The sequence below is a fragment of the Phalacrocorax aristotelis genome, chromosome 2 (assembly GCF_949628215.1).
Source record: "Phalacrocorax aristotelis chromosome 2, bGulAri2.1, whole genome shotgun sequence".
NCBI lineage: Eukaryota > Metazoa > Chordata > Aves > Suliformes > Phalacrocoracidae > Phalacrocorax > Phalacrocorax aristotelis.
Genome location: NC_134277.1, coordinates 22,909,132 through 22,928,301, shown reverse-complemented (window position 1 = coordinate 22,928,301; position 19,170 = coordinate 22,909,132). Strand labels below are relative to the sequence as shown.

The 19,170-nt window shown below is 37.9% G+C and overlaps 1 protein-coding gene across 3 annotated transcripts in view; it reads left to right on the top strand.

Moving 5' to 3' along the window:
- Window positions 1-19,170, top strand: part of STAM (signal transducing adaptor molecule) — a 37,090-nt gene that overhangs the window by 4,232 nt on the left and 13,688 nt on the right. For 2 of the 3 annotated variants that reach the window (XM_075082715.1, XM_075082713.1), the window contains exons 2-7: window positions 8,232-8,316; window positions 15,748-15,823; window positions 15,909-16,004; window positions 16,543-16,689; window positions 16,959-17,049; window positions 18,937-19,129. In XM_075082715.1, the coding sequence (XP_074938816.1) occupies window positions 8,232-8,316; window positions 15,748-15,823; window positions 15,909-16,004; window positions 16,543-16,689; window positions 16,959-17,049; window positions 18,937-19,129 (688 nt within the window). Of the gene's footprint in view, window positions 1-8,231; window positions 8,317-13,883; window positions 13,969-15,747; window positions 15,824-15,908; window positions 16,005-16,542; window positions 16,690-16,958; window positions 17,050-18,936; window positions 19,130-19,170 lie in introns of those variants that run through there. The other variant, XM_075082714.1, reaches the window with a different exon arrangement.

The following is a 19,170-nucleotide window of genomic DNA, read 5'->3' as shown; positions in this document are numbered from 1 at the left end:
CTGCGAGGGAAGATGAATTCCAGGGATTGGCTCAGCTTGTCATGAGGGTGGCACTTTTTTGCCCAGGTTGGCCTATTGCTTTTCTCAGCATTGTCTTAGGAAGAAGGATTTTACCTGTGAGCTATCAGGGAGGCTGAGTAGAAAATGTGTGGGAAAGGAGCTGTAGCTACCCCCTTTTTCAGTTATTTATAAATGTTTATGAAAAACAAGAACTTCCCACTAGAGATACGTCCGATGTAAGTTCAGTGAAAAATGGCAGTGCTGACAGGTTAAAAATGAGTGGAATACCCCTTCTGTATAAGAGCCAACAACAAGTCTTTTTCAGTATCCCTTTCTGAAAATGAATCACCAGACTTTGAGTTCAGGTGGGCAATTTGAAGCTGACGTAGTATGTTCCATAGGCAAAGGAGCTTCTGTAGACTGTACTTTCCCGCTAATTCTTTTTCTTTCCTCCCAGGGAAGAGCTGTCATTTGAAGTGCTTCCCCTCATTTCAGCGGTGACAGTGTGCGTTAGAATATCAAAATTCAGAAGAATCAAAGTAGTCTTCAACATGTAAAACTGTTTCTCTAGCTGATAAAAATAACACTGTATATCTGATGTGAAAAGTTAAGTCTCTTGCTGATCTTCCTTCTCAAATTCTGTTTCTACTGTGGCTTGGTTTGTGGGGCTCTGCAAATAAGTCCTGGCACCATTTATTACTATAATATGCCTGTGATACACCTTGTTTACAGAGTAATCATCATCGTTCTCAAACATCTCTAATGTGCTCACCTTCCTGCTCTGTTGTAATATTTCTGGGTGAAAGGTAGTTTGAGTCCTGTGGATTTTTTAGAGTTTGCCATAAGGCATTTAAACATCTAAATTATTTTTGCCTGGCTTGTCTTGCTGCTGTTTTCATCATTGTCTTACCAGATCTTGAATCCTTTTGTCTTCTTTCTGCTCAGCTTACTGAGCCTTGGCTAGCTAGGCTGCCTCATGCACGGGGAGATCTTACACAGCCTTCTGAAGGAATGAGTTGAGGTGGCCTCATGTCAGCACAGACACTGCTGCTTGCTCTGCCTTGGGTCAGCTAGCAGTGCTTTCAAGGACACCTTCTACAAGTGCTCCCATGAGGACCTTTTAGGAATACTGTAAATGAGGATACAGTTAACTAAAAAAGTTGGTGAATAGCTTTACTGAAGTTAATGGTTCAACAGGGAATTCTAGTTTCTTTCTAGGTGGTGTTGCCTGTTAGAGGTTATTTTCAATCTTGTCTAAATGGAACCTGGTTGGACATATTCTTCTGTGAACTTCTGACCATGCTAGTGAAATGCAGAATGGTTAATATTAAAGCAGTGGTTTTTGTAGAATGGGCCAAAAATGCATTTGTTCATTTTATTTGACAGACAAAAAGAACACAATTAATTACTTTTAACTTCAGTGATGTGGAATGGTATGTAACCAGAATTTCTTGGCAAGTGACCACAAAAAGAAAGAAAAGTTTGCAATCAGTTTCAGTCGTTCAAGACTATTTAAACTGTATTGAAGAGATGAAGTAGTTACATTTATGTTTTTATGATGCTTTGGAGTTTTAGTATTTTCATTTAAATAGAGAGGGAGAAAGTTATTTATTTAGACTTGGGAAGAAAACAAGACTTTCAATGGGAGGGGGAGAGAAAGTTGTGGGGAGTTTTGAATTTTTTTTTTTTAATTCAGTGGTGTTTACATTTATATAATGAATTTTTTTATGATTTTTTTTTTATCATGCTAGCAACTGGTTGGAATTTTAGTCTGTGAGTGACTGTCTCTAGCTGCCCTTTTGAAGATCTGTACCCATTCTTTTTGTTGTAACTTTAATTACTGAGAACTTCAGTATTTCGCTTGAGAGATGTGCAACTGTGGAAATGGAATTATGTCCATGAAACCTTAGTTTAGCAGAACATTCTGACAGTTTTTACTTGTAATTGTTTAAGCTGCATCAAGTGCAGTTTAAACAGGGTGCATCAAGCACTGCATTGCAGCTGGTCGAGGGAGGTGATTGTCCCTCTCTGCTCTGCCCTGGTGCGGCCTCACCTCGAGAGCTGGGTGCAGTTTTGGGCATCACAGTACATTAAGGATATAAAGCTACTAGAGAGTGTCCAGAGGAGGGACACGAAGTTGGTGAAGGGTTAGAGGGGAAGCTGTGTAAGGAGTGGCTGAAGTCACTTGGTTTGTTCAGCCTGGAGGAGACTGAGGAGAGACCTCATGGCACTCTGCAGCTTCCTCACAAGGGGAGGAAGGAGGAGGGGCAGGCACTGATCTTGTCTCTCTGGTGACCAATGACAGGACCCAAGGGAATGTCAGGAAGATGTGCCAGGGGAGGGTTAGGCTGGATATTAGGAAAAGGTTCTTCCCCCAGAGGGTGGTGGAGCACTGGAACAGTCTCCCCAGGGAGGCAGTCACATGGTGTGAATTTTGGGGTTGTCCTGTGCAGGGACAGGAGTTGGACTTGATGATCCTTGTGGGTCCCTTCCAACTCAAGACATTCTATGATTCTATGAAACTGCTTCAAATCATGATATTTTAAGTGTTTGGTTTGGGGATGATTGGATCTGTTTTTTGATCTAGGTAGTTTTAACATCTTTGAGACTTTCTAGAAGAAAAATAGCTCAGTTCTAAGATTGGACTTTTTTTAGAATAAAGTTCCGTCAAATCTAAAGCTTAGGAAGCTCCAACCTGCCAGGATTTCCCTCTGAAAATGTTGTTAGCAATTGATAGTCTTTAAGTTTTCTGCCTTAAGAAATGCATCATGGTATTCACTGCAGTATCTGAACATTGACAAAGGTATTTACTCTTGCAAAATTCTAATAAGCCAGTAAAATGCTATTGTTAAGATGCAGAATCAAGTGACTAGCACATATTTGCATGGAAAACATGCAGCAATAATTATAATTCTATTACCAGCACCTAAACAGTCAACCACTAAGTTTGGCAGTGCTTTTTTTTCAACATGTACTACATTTCTTCTATCTAATAGTACTTTATAAATCTGATTATAAATTTTTTTTAGGACAATTATGAATTGTTAGGAAATTATTATTTTTTCTTCTGAGAAAAGTTTGCTACTTCTGTCCTAAAATGATCAACTGCAGTTGTTTGTTATGTAATGGGGAACTTCAAATAGAAACACAGTGCAAATATTCTTGCTTTGGTTATAATTTCTAAATAACGCACAAAACCAAGGGATAAAGCAGAATTTTATCGATGCTCCAAGCCTTCAGGTCTGTGTAAATTGGAGGGAAATGGGACCTCAACAAAACTAATGAATTTTACAACACAAGGAGAGGCTGGTTTATTTAGTTATCCCAAAAGAGCCTGTGCAAAAGCCCTGTGTACTTTCGCCACAACTGAAGTATAAGTAATGTAACTCATATACTTAGATCTTTCTGGCCTGGCTTCTGATTAATAGGTGTAACGCTGTCTCCTGTGTTTTTGGTACAGTATTTCAGTGAGACTAGACAGCATTTGTACTGATAAATGGTGTTTTCTTTAAAAGGCAGATGATGATCAGGTTTGTATAAATTTTATTCAGAGGTTTAGTTGAAAAAAAAAAAAAGGAGATAGAAAATACGTTTGGAAGAATGATGAATGGGTTCAGCATCTAGATATTTTATTTGAAGGCGATTATATTCTAGAACTTTCTGAGAAATTTTGAAGATACAGACACAGCTGAGATTTCTGTCACAGGAGATGTATTTTGCTTCAGAACACTGTCTTAATTATTTGTTCTTTGTGATTTGTCGTTACATTTGTGTGGTTGGAGCACCATTTCTGACTCAGGAGTTACGAAGCTGCAAATTGTTGGTCGCTGAAAGGTGTGTTGTAGGAAGTACAACTAATGCTTACCTTGTTCTTTTTTATGTTTTCCTAGGCATCTGCTTCTTTAGGTGTAATATATATTAGAGACTGGATGTTGGGCAAGATGGAATTGGTCTGGCTTGGTATGATTAGTGTTAGGAGTACAGAGGAAGGATAAAGGGAGAAGCCTAGTGATCCCATGCTCTGTGCCTTGCAAAGTGGCTGAAAGACATGGTATATTGGGTTTGTGTGTTCTGTTTTCATTTTAGGAATTTAATAAATTGTTGAAGTTATTTAGAAAGGTGTTCTTTCGTTGTGCAGAGTCATTGTTATTGTTATTGTGCAAAGAAGCCATAGATCTAGGTACTCTTTTCGTCTGAAATGATGGCACTCTACCACTTTCTGCGTCTCTGTGGAGTTAGTTGTAAGAAAAAAATTTTAAGTAACTCTAGAAAAATAAAGGTGAAAGTTGAAGACCCAGAATGAAAAAAAAAAAAAACAAAAGGAAAAAAGCAGTTGTAATTCAAAAGCTACTAATTACAATCTGAGGTGCTGCAGGATTTTATGGTCTTGCACTGGTTACAGTTACTACATTAATTTTAAGGCCTTGCTTGTGCTAGGAAAACAATGCCTTGAATTTGAGTGATACAGCCTTATGGGAGAGAGCTGTTTTGGAAAACTATGTCCGAAGTTCCATCACATACGTGTCATGTAGTCCTGATTTCTTTTGTGTTTGACGCAGTGTTCTTCAAAACTTATTAATGCTGATTTCATGAAGGAGCCAGCGCTGCCTTTAAAAGTTGTTTTAGTAAAGTCCAAAATGTTATCTGATCTTGGCCTGGCATTTGCTAAGTTGAATAAGATTTTGTAGCAATGATGAGGTGGAGGGATAGGGTCTGGAGTAAACATTAATATTGCTGTGGCAGAATTATTTTTGATCAGAGAGGGAAGATGAACATTTCTAGTTTAAGTTATCTTCTATCTCCTGTGCTAACCTACCCTAAGACTTTAAATACAAATGTCTGTTTTTCCTTCCCTATCAGAGTTCATTTTGGTACTAAGATAGAGTCCAACAGTGACATGTCAGCTGTACCTGAAGGCTGGTAGGGTGCCAGCTGTTAGGGTAAAGCATATCCTGAATGCGAATAAAGATTTTTTTGGCTGTGAATGTGTGCCTCAGATTAGAAGAGTGTTCGTGGATTTTAAGTGATAATAGTGTAAGTAATTTAACTTAAGTAGCTTTAAGTCATAATTTGGTCTACGAGACACTGATGCAACATAGGAATTTTGTCAAAGTATCTTTGTTGCTCATGTTCCGAGAGTGGTGAAAGGTGATATGCACTCGCTAATGCTCTGACAGAGATAGTGGCCTTTTTTGTGGGCAGTCAATGTCAGATAGTGTACTGCTAACGTTCACACTATGCCCTTAACTTTTAACTACGCTTGTTTGAGACAAAATTTAAATAAAATGCTAGAGGCAAACTTTTTTTTCCCCTCATGTCTTACAATTAATTTTATTATCTGAGGGAATTAATGGATGCTTTTTACTGCAGAAAACAAAACACACATTGGAACTGGGTTTCAGACTGAAATTGTGTAAGAAACTATCTAGTGTTTGTTGGTGGAGGTAATAGCCTGGCTAACAAGGGGGAAGGTGTTGCAAGAAAATGGCAGTTTTTATACCGGGCTAGTTCAACTTCCATGAAGGAATGTGGCCATGATAGAAAACTTGTAATTGTACTTGTGGATAAATTTGCAAAACGTTCTTACTGAGAATGAGGTTGTAATCAGTGTGGTTGATACGGATCAGGGATTTCATCAATCACCATCTTATTTCTAGTTTTAGCCAAACTTTAAATTAGCATAAAAGACAGTTTGTTGTTATTTTCAAACCTTAAGCACGTGTGATTTTACTTTTTGGTTTGTAAAAGACATAACTGATTGCTGTGCCATTTCTCTCTGATGACATTGTGAGGAAAGAAGGATCAATTGTTGCCAGAAGTACAGACAACTGTGTATTGTGTAGAATAATGGAAAAGGTCAGAGTTTCAGCTGCATTGGATTTCTCAGCTCTGACTGCTGAAGGATGTGCTAACTGAAGCACGGCACTAGGTGTAAGTGAACTGCTTGGGTTTGCGAGGCTGCACGTGAGCTGTGAGCCTGGCAGGAACTTAGGGCTGTGGAGAGCACCGTGCAGACACGCTCTGACTGGAGCTGGTCCAGCTCCTGCAGAACTGGCACTGAACTGAGGCAGGGGAGTCCTGGATACAAACTGCCTCCATGCGGTCTGTTTTGTGTTTGTCTGGACTGTGCTTATCAGCTGGTTTTAGTTTTGGGCATGCCATGTAGGCACACTTTCAGCTCAGGTGCAACTCCACTTAGGGTCCATGTTTCAAAAAAGTGGTTTTGATGCTTCAGAGTTGAGGCTGGCTTTGGCAGCAGTACAGCTGCTGCGCTCATGGACTGTGGTTACAGAAGACTGCCCTGGCCTGTGATGGCTCTGTGCACATGCGTTCAGTTCAGGTGTCTTACCATGTGTGGTCAAAGTATTCTGCCTACAGGTGACTGAGAGCTGACTATATTAAAACCATAACAACAAGCAGGAAAAGTGTAATAACAAGCAGGAAAAGTATAATGCATAGTTCTGCTATGGGTTTTTCCTTAAACCCCCACCCCCCTCACCCCCCGTCTCATTTGCATGAATTTATAAGGTATCCCCAACTAAAGAAATAAAATTCTGGAGTAATGAAACACTGTTTATAAGCAGGGTACAGTCTCATTGCTCTGTTCTCATGTTCTGGCATTTTTAGTTGGCATTCTGAGTGGATTCTGCCATTATGGTGTTCCTCTCAAATTTTGTTTCACAGTTGACATGTTTCTTTTATGAACAATTTCTAAAAATCAAGAGTTTCTCTGACTGTTAGCTGTAGTAGTCCTAAACATGATTTGGAACAATAGTAGACTGAAAGGAAAATGAAGTGGTTGGTTGATCAGCTGATATATCTTAGTGCTAGATGTTAGCATGATGTCTCTCCAGATTTTTTCATATTTTTGTTGATTATGACTATTTTGGTAATCAAGTAAGTTTTCTGATTCAATTTAGAGAGGGGAGGCCATGCTCTTTTACTTTATATGAGAGAACATACAGAATTGTAACTAACTTCCATTTAGGATTTCCCTGTCAGGCAGTACAACTGATGTGTTATCATTCTAGTTGGGTATGGGAGTGTCAATTTTTCCTCAGAAATACTTTGAAAGCACATAACCATAGAGCTTTGCTTTCCTGCATTTTTGGTCTGAATTAAGAAACCTTTTAACCTGACTTCAAATTGTAGGACAGAGAAACTCATTCACCAAGACAAGCTGTCAATTTTGGGAGGAATAATTCCTTGCAGCTTTTGGAGATTAGATGCTTTGCTTTGTCTTTCTCTTCTCTGCAAGTGCTAATATGGCTAATGAATCTTTCCTGGCATATAAGTTTTATAGGAAATCTTTGCTTTCTTTCGTAAAACTGAGTAGTCTGAGATATCCCCTGAGGGATGGTACTCACTGCTGGGGCCTATTTTGTTTTTGTAGATTAAGAGGTGAATATTAGATGAAGTTTGAGTAATATTCTGTGCCCATTCTCCTTCTGTTTGGTGACTAGCTCAGTTTCCTTTAACACTTTTATTTATTGTTATCCTCTGTGTACCTAAACTTTTCTGGGGGAGAAATAGGGAGGGAGCCTGGTTTTTGTTGGTGGGTTGTTTCGTTTTTTTTTTTCTGAATGGAATCTATTTCTTCTCCACCTACCCTCTCTATTTCTTCAGTCTTCACAGGGACTCTTCTTGTCCTACTCAAAAGATTTCTTAGAAAGAGTCCTAATGGCTTCTATCAGATTAGCTTTGGTTTAGCAGTCTTTATAGCTGAAAAGACAGCATGGAATGTATCATCCAAAGCAGAGACGAGAATGGGGAGATAAAACTTTTTGATTGTTGAATTGTTGGATCCTCCTTTTGAGTTGTAATACATAGAAAGGAAATGCAAGACACAGCAGTTTAGTGTCTGAGGAAGTGCGAAATGCTGTGAACTAATGCTTTGGGTATTCATATACTACTGAACTTTATAGTTCCAAATGGGGGGAAAAAAAAATCTGTTGGTAGCTATACTACTTTTGTCATATTCTGGGTATATATTATGTAGGAAAACAACCCCAAAATACGTGTTTTCTTATGATTTTAAATTCATGGCCAGAAGTGAACATTCGAAAATTGGAAAGAGTTAGGTAAAACAGTTTTAATATAGGAATTTATTAAATATGGGGATTTGTTATGCAGTTATCAATATACAAAGAGGTAATATTGCAACATCTTTCACAATTCTGTGGTGGTTTTTTTTTATTTGTATTTTGATTTACTTATACTTTATTCACCAGAGAAAGCAACCAGTGAGATGAACACTGCAGAGGACTGGGGCCTCATCTTAGACATCTGTGATAAAGTTGGACAGTCACGTACAGGGTAAGTAACTTTAGAAATTTCCCCCCAAACTTTTTAAATTCTGTTATTTCAGTCTCAGATGACAGGAATGGAATTTTTGATATCTTGTATAGACTTCTGCAACAGGTCAATTTAACTGAAGTTTATTATAAGCAAAAGGAAAATCTATGGATTTTCTGCTAAATTTTGCAATTCTTCCTTTGGAAATACCAGCTGATCTGTTAAAATTAGGAGTTGTGTACAGCAGCTTTTCATCATTGTAACAGAATAAATAAACTGATATAGTTTAGCAGTGTCACTGTAAACCCAGGAGACTTCATTAGGGATTTTTCTTACAGAATCATAATCTAGGCTGGAAGTGACCTCCAGAGGTCGTGTAGTCCAACACCCCAGCTTGAAACAGGTCTAATTAGATCAGGTTGCTCAGGACCGTGTCAAGTCTTGAATGCCTCCAAGGTCAGAGTTTCCACAACTCCTATGGGCAACGTGTTTCAGTATTTAACTACCCTCACAGTAAGTAAGTAAATAAATAAATAGTCCAGGAATCTGATTAAAATTTCTCCGGTTCCAACTTGCTGTTGCATCTTGTCCTATGACTGTGCAGCTCTGAGAGAGAGTCTGGCTGCATCTTCTATGTGTTGTCTGGCTAATTAGTTATAGAAGGCAGTAAGGTACCCTTTTAGTTCACTCTTCCCAAAACTGAAGGCAGCTCTCCATCTCTCCTTGTATGTGACTCTCCTCTGACCGTCCTGGCAGCTCCCCATTGGATGGAGGGGAAGGATCGCTTCCCTGGCTCTGTTGGCTGCACTGACCACTTGTTTGACCCAGGATGCGGTTGGTTGTCTTTGCTGCCAGGCTGCACTGCTGATGCCTGTCACCCAATAGGACCTGCAGATCCTTTCCTGTGGAGCTGCTTTTTAGCCGGTCAGTTCCTTGCCTTTGCTGGTGCAGACCATCCCAAATGCGACACCTTGCCCTTGCTCTTGTTGAACTTGATGAAGTTCCAGTCTTCCCATTTCTCCAGCCTGTCCAGGTCCCTCTGAATAGTAGCCCTGCCCTCCAGTATATTGATTGCTCCACCCCAGTTTGCTGTTGGCAGCAAAGTTGCTGAGAGTTCCTTGCCTCCCATCATTCAGGTTATTAGTGAAGACACTGAGCAGTGTTAGTCCCGGCAGAGATCCCCAAGGGACCCCACTAGTAACAGCCTGCTAGCTGGAATTTGCACTACTGGTGACAATTCTTTGAGCTTAGGAGGCCAGCCAGTTTTCCACCCACCTTATCATCGTTTTATCCAGCCCATATTTCACCAACTGGGTGATAAGGAGACTATATAAGCTTCAACTGTTAGTCAAAACTTTGCTAAAACCAAGGTATAAAGCATCTGCTGCCCTTCCCTTTTCCTCACCACCAGTGTCTGTCACAGAAAGCAGTGAGGTTCTGTGTTTCTTCCCCTTGTTTTGAGAAGCTGTTCTCTGACATCAGGGCTTTGATAAATGTACATTTTGAAAAATGTGATATTAAATTAAACACATCTTAATATGGGCCACTAATGCTTCCATTATTGATTCTTTACTGAGCTCTCTCGTGGACTTCATGCATGCGTTTGGTTTTTTTTGACATTAAAAGTTAAAGTATAATTTGCCTTGTATGCCTACTACATATACAGAGGGTTTGTAGAGTTCCTTCTATACTGCAGAACAGGCACCACTTCCCCCCACCCCGCTTGCCTTTTATCAGTTAGAAATTGTTTTCCCTTTGGAAATGTCCCTGCAAAGAAACCACTGTGTGAAATCATTTAATATGGAAAATGCAAATGTATAATATTAGCAAATAAAAATACAGTTTAAAGACATTAAACTGTATCTATATATAGATATACATCTACAGTGTATCTGTAGTGGGTTTTTTCAGATTAGTATTAGGCTTTGGAAACGTTTTAAATAAAGCTGCTCCAAGCATTCCCTGTAACAATTCCGGTAAGGAATAGCCTCAAAAAGAGAGTTTTCCACTGCTGCTGTTCAGTGAAAGGCTTCTCTGAGAATGACTTGGTTTGCTTTCTGAGACTGCAGGAAACAGTATGAGATGCCAGACAGCAAATTCCCACCTTTGGACTTTTGTTCCAAAGGACAGGTTTGCAAATAAGCTTATTCCTTGGGATTAGAGGTGATCTTTAGAGGAGTACTTATAAATAGCATGGCATATTGAGACCTGTGCTGTTTTGTATAACTGCAGTTAAGAGCTGGCAAGTTGTTAATAATGTTTCATATTAGTCTGTATATGTAAAACTGCATTTCTGCTCCTTGTGAATGTTGATGCGGAGCCTGTAAAAATAACTATATTATTGAAGGCTTCAGTATTCTGTTCAGTCACTGAAAGCATTTCCATAGGCAAGATTTAGTCTCACAGCATCTTCGTCAAGTGCAAGCGCTCAAATGTATCTAGCTGCATGAGACAGCTGCTTGGAAGTACAGGCAAACCTGGAAATCTTCTGGTAATGTGCACCTGAATTTCTGTGCGACAGCTGGAGGTTCTGTTGTGATTTGTTTTTTGTTTGTTTGTTTCTGGGGTTTTTGTGTTTGTGTGTGGGGTTGGTGTTTGGTTTTTGTGTTTTTTTTCTGTTTTCTGGTTGTTGTTTTGTTTTTTAATAGAACAGTAGTTTTATCCTGGCTGTGACTTTAACTTTTGTAATACTTACCCTGCTTGTAATACGCTGCCAGCTGACTCATTGCTTAAAATCAGGTTCTGTTAAAACTTGCTAGTAGTGGGTTTTCTTTGTTTTGATGGATTATGTCATGCCATAGCAAGGTAAAGCAAGACCAAGTTCCTCATTAAGAAGTTTCAATCAGATATGCTACCCTCTTTGACATTTTACTGCAGTTCAGGTTCCTGTGGCAAGGATGCTAGTCTTCGTTACTGGGATCTGCTTTAATCTTTTAACCAATTCTGGTCCAATACAAGCAGTCTGTTACTGTTCTTGGCAGAAGTTTAGATTATTAAAATCTCTGCTATGGGTTTTCGTTGTACCAGTCTGTAAGCTTTGTTGCATGCCTGCAGCACTTTAGATGTAGGTTGTCTCACACCTGAAGCCACAGTAGATTAGAAGGACTGTTCTTCATTAAGTGGCACTTTTTGTCCCATAGTGTTATGTGGTGTATTGTCTCATTTAGATCTGCCAACAACTTGTTTCCATCCAAAGTAATTGTTGGAAACCTATAATGCTACAAAGGTGCTACATTTTCTCTGAAGATAAACCAGTTACAGTTCAGTAACAGAATTGCTACTGTTAATTTTCACATTGCAATACCTTAGTCACAGAGAATCACTGGTAGATGAAATTTTTACCTTTCTTCCCCTAATCCAACCAACTAAACCAGGTTTTAGCAAGTTAGAATTCTAGTGAATTTCTGACCTTTTTCTCTATTTTTTTCAAAAATCTAATGTATTAGCTTTTGAATTAAATTTCAAAATCTAATTGATTAGAGTTGATGCCAGAATTTTCGTAGAAAACACTGGAAGGACAGTAAATTCAGTAATGTTTTTAGTAATATGCCTTTTTTACGATAGCATATATAAAGTATTGCCATATGTAGTGTGGAATTAACTTGAGACTTTCTGCATATTTTGCATACCAGGTTCTTAAGATGATCTAAAATTTGTCTAACTATGAGACAACCAACATGTGTTTTAATCGCTGAATTCATTTTAGGAACTCATACAGCTCAGTGGTTGCATATTACATTGTTCGCATCCCATTTTTTAGGATTATTGGTAGTTCAGTGAGCATGTTGCCTTTTCAACATGGAAACATGATTAAAACAAAGGTTTCACCATTACAGGCAATCTTTTTTCTGTTCTTTCACAGCATTATTGAAACCTTGTTTGTTTAAGAAACTTATCATATTTGACTGGCATTTTAAATTGTCTGATTACATGAAAGGCATAGATTTTTGTATAGTGTTGGTTTTCTGCAATAAAAATGCTTACACAACAGAACCTATAGTTTATCAGGTCTGAGTAAAATAATGTTACAAAATTTGAAGAAGGCCAACAGCATCCTGGTTTGTATCAGGAATAGTGTGACCAGCAAGACTAGGAAAGTGATCATGCCCCTGTACTCAGCACTGGTGAGGCCGCACCTCAAATTCTGGGTTCAGTTTTGGGCCCCTCACTACAAGAAGGACATTGAGTTGCTGGAGCGTGTCCAGAGAAGGGCAGTGAAACTGGTGAAGGGTCTGGAGCACAGGTCTTCTGAGGAGCGGCTGAGGGAGCTGGGGTTGTTTAGTCTGGAGAAGAGGAGGTTGAGGGGAGACCTTATCGCTCTCTACAACTGCCTGACAGGAGGTTGTAGTGAGGGGGGGTGTTGATCTCTTCTCCCAAGTAACTTGCGATAGGATGAGAAGAAATGGCATAAAACTGCGTCAGGGGAGGTTTAGATTGGATATTAGGAAAAATGTCTTTACTGAAAGAGTGGTCAGGCATTGCAACAAACAGGCTGCCCAGAGAGGTGGGGGAGTCACCATCCCTGGAGGTATTTAAAAGACATGTAGACGTGGCGCTTTGGGACATGCTTTAGGAGACATTGTTTTGTTGGGTTGATCCTAGAGTTCTTTTCCAACCTTAATGATTCTATGATTTTGTGATTCTGAAAGGGAAAATTGAAGGCCACATATGGTATATTTTAGCATGAGGTCAGCCTCCTGCTGTCCCCCGTCAGTTTAGTGGTAGCCAGTTCCTAAGTCTAATTCTGTTTGCATTTGGCTTTGAGATGGTTGTGCCTTTTGTAGTAACTTAATGAGACATATGAATCTTTATGTCTGAAACTATCACAACTTCAGTTTTTCTCCAGAAAAGTTACTTAATAAAAATGATGACTGAAGGAAAAAAGAATTAAGTCAATGACTGGGAGAAGACACTGGTGGTAGAGAAAATAGAAATGTTAATTGCAGCATGCTTTATTGGGGGTGGGGGTGGGTATTGAAAAATTGTCATTGAGAAATGGTTTGTCTGTATTATTGCTTTGCCTAACTTTGTCCTGATTCCTTATGGATTAATCACTGCCTCAGTGAGTCAGTATTCTGGTTAGCTGATTATTCTTTGGTTGTTTTTGTGCCTGTTCATACAAGAGAGAATAGTGAAATTGCTTACTTGGTAGTCATCCAAACTATTTTTTTTCCCCCCTCAAGTTACCCAATCTCAGTAGTATTTTACATAGTCATTGCAGTTTGTGTCTAAAAGGCTGATCAGGAAGCTCTTTGACTAGCTTGTTTCTAAAGCAGCAAGGAGGAGAACTGTGTAGTCCTGAGCCCCACAGTCCATTACCTTGGACTATAAATGAACAGTAAATTCATGAAAATATATGGAATGTTTTGTGCAGTGTAGTATTTTAGATTCCAATTGCTGTTAATTTTGTCTTTGTTAAATAAAATATAAATTACTTTTTACTCTCTAAAACTAAAATTTAAGTTTATTGTGAATGTTTTTGGATATATTAGTATATACTTATATAGCTTCTATTTTATCTTGCCCTATTTTCCCCCTACTGATTTGTTATTCCCACTCACTGTGCTGCCTCTGAAATTTTGATTGTAGAATCATTGAAGCAAGACTGCGGCCTGATGTTTGTGTAGCATGGTCTGGGGGGATGCCTAATAAATAGAATTCTGTTCTTGTGGGGTGCGTGCTTTCCCTCTGATTTCTGCATAACGCTTGTAATAACTTACAAACTAAATTGTATGATGAATTAATTTGAAGCAAAAATAAGGATTACAGTTCTGCCTAGAATAGGGATTCTTAGTCTGTGTGACTAAACGTTGGTAAGCCTAGGGTTTTTCTTTTGTGTGTGGAGATGTAATCAAAAGATTTTTATTTTAGACATGTAATATGTTAAAACATTAACACTGAAATATTGATAATTCCTGTTAAATTTATGAGCAAATATAATTTTTTTTTAAAAGGCATTTTTATGCATTACTGAGGTGTTTCTTATTGGTTCTTCTACCTTTTCAGAGTTGTACTTCACACATGTGGAAGATCATTTGGTTTTGAGCCTCCCTTGTTACTTTATTATTTTTTAATAAGACTTTGGGTTCCTTACTAAAAAAATCTTAGGCTAATATTCTTGTTCCTAAACAGCTAAGCTCTTGACCCTGCATCCTAAGTTTATAAATACTGGCTTAACAATTAATGGGCATGCACTTTTTTGTGCTTGTGCTATATCACATTGATAGTCCCACTCATGAAGTAATGGTTAAAAAAAGCAGTTATTTCTGGAAATTTTAGCATGTATTCTTTCTCAGTTAAAGTGAATATATGAGAAGTTTTGCATAATTAATCGATAACAGGCAGTGCCTGCCTTATAGCCTTCATTTGTAATAATTGGTATATGAAGGTGTATACCAAGTGATATGTAGTCTTGCTGTGTGACAGCATTTTCTATAATTAGTACTACTAAGTGTGAAGTGGACATTTCTATAAAATGTAGACACTGCCAAATAAAGTATAGCCAAGCAGTGGTGTAACTTAGGTATACCTAAGTTTCGTGTTAGTTCTTGGATATCAATTCACTAGAAAAATAATTTTGCTTGAAAGAAAAGTTACTGTAAATACTCCTGAAATGCATGAAATCTCTTAGTTTAAATTTGCCTTCTCTTTTTCTCTTCCCCTACTTACCCTATTTCAGGGTTAGCTTTTCAGGGCTATTAAACAGATAATGCTTGTACGCCCATGATAATTCCTACCACAGCCTCACTCAGCCTTCCACCACCTTTAAAGACAGAACAAAATAACAGAAAGTCACAGATTTTAATATGCTAAACTGTGTCTGAACTCCTATTCAAATTCTTTATTAAATTTCCTTTCCACATTATTTCTGTCTACTACAACATTAGTAAGACTTGAATTCTATATTTAATTGTTTTGAAATTTTGAGGTAAAATGTCTAATAATTTTTTTTAGCGCTTGTTGGTTCATTGCATATATTCTTTATAAATGTTATTCTGTAGATTAAAAGAGACTGAGGAATGTAGTGGTGATAATTAAAAAAAAAAAAAGAGTAGCAAAAAGGTGTCGGTAGCCAGTATGTAAGCAAATGTTGGTGTGTATGTGAAATACAGAGGAGTAGGTGCATGGACTACAGAGAATTACCATTCTCTAATTGTAAGGGGGTTTATGCATTTCTGGAGTATTTACAGTAATTCTCACTAAGTACAAAAGGTAATGTAACTTACTGAGAGGTTTTCATAACTAAGAAGGCTAGCAATCCTACAGATAAAAATGGCTACAACCGGTAATGGCAGTAATTTATTTAATGTTGCACTTGTAAGCTACTGAATAATTTACTGACGTTGATTGGGAGAGCTTGCTGTCTGTTAATGTCATCATGCGTTGTCATGCATGGCATAGGAAATATTCATTCCATTACATTTTTTTTTTAAATTGTCTTGTGTTTTTTAGGCCTAAGGACTGTCTCCGTTCCATTATGAAGAGAGTGAACCATAAAGATCCCCATGTTGCTATGCAAGCATTAACAGTAGGTGCTTTTTAATGTAGTTCTTTTTGTTGCTGAAAAGTTGTATTGCAAAAATTCTTCTGAGTTTTAATCTTTCTTTCTTTAGCTTCTAGGAGCATGCGTATCAAACTGTGGTAAAATCTTTCATTTAGAAGTCTGTTCCAGAGATTTTGCCAGTGAAGTAAGCAATGTGTTGAATAAGGTAATGTATTGCATTGATTTATACAATTCATAGAAAAGCTAAATCAGAGAGAGAATTGGGGTAATATGAAAGTGGAATGGAATCTACTTTTGGAAGACTGGAAATTTGGTGGTGGGAGGAAGGATGCAAGATTACTGGGAACACTGCGACTGTGAGAAAGAACTTCCTGAATGCCACTTCACAGTACAGTTACTTATGTATTCTGTTCAGGGGAGGTTAATTTGTAAATATACAAATTATTTTTCATGTTAAATAACAGCAATGAAATACTAAATCCAGGTGTGGGAAATGGAGATAATACAGGGCTTTCACATAACCTTCGTTTACTCTGTTTTGGGCCTAGCGCCTAGTGTAGTAGTACAAACACAGTGCTGGTGTACTATTCTCCGTTTCTAATAAAGGTGTCCCTTAGTGATACACTTGACTTTAAGATAAAGTGTCTATGTAGTTTGAACTGACAGTAACATGAAATTATTTGAAATTAAGGAATTAAGAACAGATTCCTACATTATTTAACTAGTTTCTACTCTGCTTACAGGGTCATCCAAAAGTCTGTGAAAAGCTGAAAGCCCTTATGGTGGAATGGACTGATGAGTTCAAGAATGACCCACAGCTGAGTTTAATATCTGCTATGATAAAAAATCTTAAGGAGCAAGGAGTTACTTTCCCAGCTATTGGTTCACAGGTATATTACATTTTGTGGTTGTTCTTAAAGGGTATCACAAATTCTTTTTATCTTCAGTTCTGTATTTTACAGTTTGTAGTCTTGAATTCTATGTGTTTGGGAAACAAAATAAAATCTTTCTTGTCTTAATAAAGCATTCCTTTGAGGCATGAAATGCTCTGATTTACTTTAGATTTTTATATTGCAGATGAACACAAATCAAAACAGTGAGCTTAATGCATTGTCAGTTTCTTGTTGAATTCATTTTCACATCTTTCACTTTTGGCCAGGCTGCTGAACAGGCAAAAGCAAGTCCGGCTCTAGTTGCCAAAGATCCTGGTACAGCAGCCAACAAAAAGGAAGAGGAGGATTTAGCTAAAGGTGAGTGCATTTACTTGCTGACCTGCTGAATATGTTGGTAGATATCAAATAAAGCAGGAACAAATATTTTGCTTGCTTCCTCTGTGTGAACAGTATAATTGTGGGTTGTGGTTATGGTTTCTATTTCCATTTTTTTTTTTTTGGTACCCTTCCTGGAGGGTTAGAGATTCTATGGGTAAAAAATATGAAAAATTCCTGGTTTTAACTCTCCCCACCCCCCACCCCCACCCCGCGCCAAAGCAAAATAACAGTAAAAAAATCTGCAAAATCTCATGTTAAGGACATGTTCCACTATGGAAATGTTTGATACAAGTTCTGCACTTGGATTTTCGCTCTTACTGGGGCAAGTAAACATCATACATTTGCAATTTAACACTTGGTAGAAGGAGCAAATCAGGATTATAGTATAAGTTGTATGCAAAGTTGGATTCAGTATTTTGAGTGTAACTTGGTATTACTTTAAACTTCTATTCCTTTGAATACTGCTTCTGTGGTATACTTTTAAGACTTTGATTGCTGTAAGCCTTAGTGGCTGTTAAATGTCTCAATGCAGTCCCAGTAAACAAACCTAGGATGGTTTCTATTTACTGTTGCACTAAGGTATATTTTAAGGTAATTGAATGATCCTATAGCAGATGTGTGAAGAGTTATTCTTAGAGTGGTTTCATCTTTATGGTCTAGGTAATGTTTTTTGAGGCCAAACTTCAGCAATGTGAAGACATCAAATGTTAGCCCTTGTATGTAGCATCGCTTTGGGCTTAAAGTTGTAACACTGTGAGTGAAGTTCTTGCAGTAGTAGTTGGTGGATGTTTGTAGTTTCGCATCTTTGATAGAAATTTTTTTTGTTTAGCTATTACTTGATATAACATTGATTTATTTAAATTGCCATTAGCCCATCGTATGTGCTACTAATGGTTTCTTCAACAGTTGACTCACCAAAGTCTACTTTTCAAGGGATTTGTGTCTCAAAAGTTCAGATTCTGTGTGGGTTCTCTAATGTTCTTTCGTTTTGGTTTGGTTTTTTTGTGTGTCCTGCTCTGTCCCTTCTTAAATGTAATGATTTTTTTCACAAACTTGGAGGAGTTTAATATGAGTGAAACCTATCAGATCAGTTAAGTTTAATTGAAAATGACCAAGAAATGTAAAATTATTCAAGGACTGATAGGGAGAGAACAGGAATGGATGGAATTTTGCTTGTCTAAGCAAAAGATCTTTTTCTTAATTATGAATTAAGGAGGCACTTGTTTACTGTGAGGGTGACTGAGTGCTGGCAGTGGTTGCCCAGGGAGGTTGTTGAGTCTCCATCCTTGGAGATATTCAAAGGCCATCTGGACATACTCCTGGGTAGTCGGTTCTTGGTGACCCTGCTTGAGCAGGGGATTGGACAAGATGACCTCCAGAGGTGTCTTCCAACCTCGACGACTCTGTGTGATTCTCTGATTATATGAATTCAGGCTAAAGACTCCTGATCTAACAGAGAAACAGTGTGTACCTTAACAGTTTTATCTTTTTAATGTTCCAAGCGATCTGGAAAAGTTGAATATCATGTATGTGCTAGTAAGAATGTAAATGCTTTATATCAGTTCAAGATAATAACAATAGAATAATAATAAAAAATGGATGACTTCACTGAGTTATCCCACTTGTGCTTAAGTGCTATTTATTCATCCTCTTCGTGTTGAAAGCCTCAGTAAATCTTTGGGCAGAATTGTGCTCTCTAGTTGTAAAACATCTTTTTGCTTTTCACCATGATTTCCAAGTGAAAGGCAGAAGTTGATTATGATGCAACAGGAATGGAATTATACGAAAAGTTTTCAGAGTTAAATTTTCATATAATTCAACCCATTTTTATAGGGAATTTTTATGTGAGTAACTCTTCTTTTGTAGCTATTGAACTGTCACTAAAAGAACAAAGGCAACAGCAGACAACACTTTCCAGTTTGTATCCGAGCACCTCAAGCCTTTTAACAAATCACAAACATGAGGGCCGAAAGGTTCGTGCAATCTATGATTTTGAGGCTGCTGAAGACAACGAATTAACTTTTAAAGCTGGAGAACTTATAACTATCCTTGATGACAGGTAATTTATATAGAACGCCTATTAGAAGTATATTAGACTGT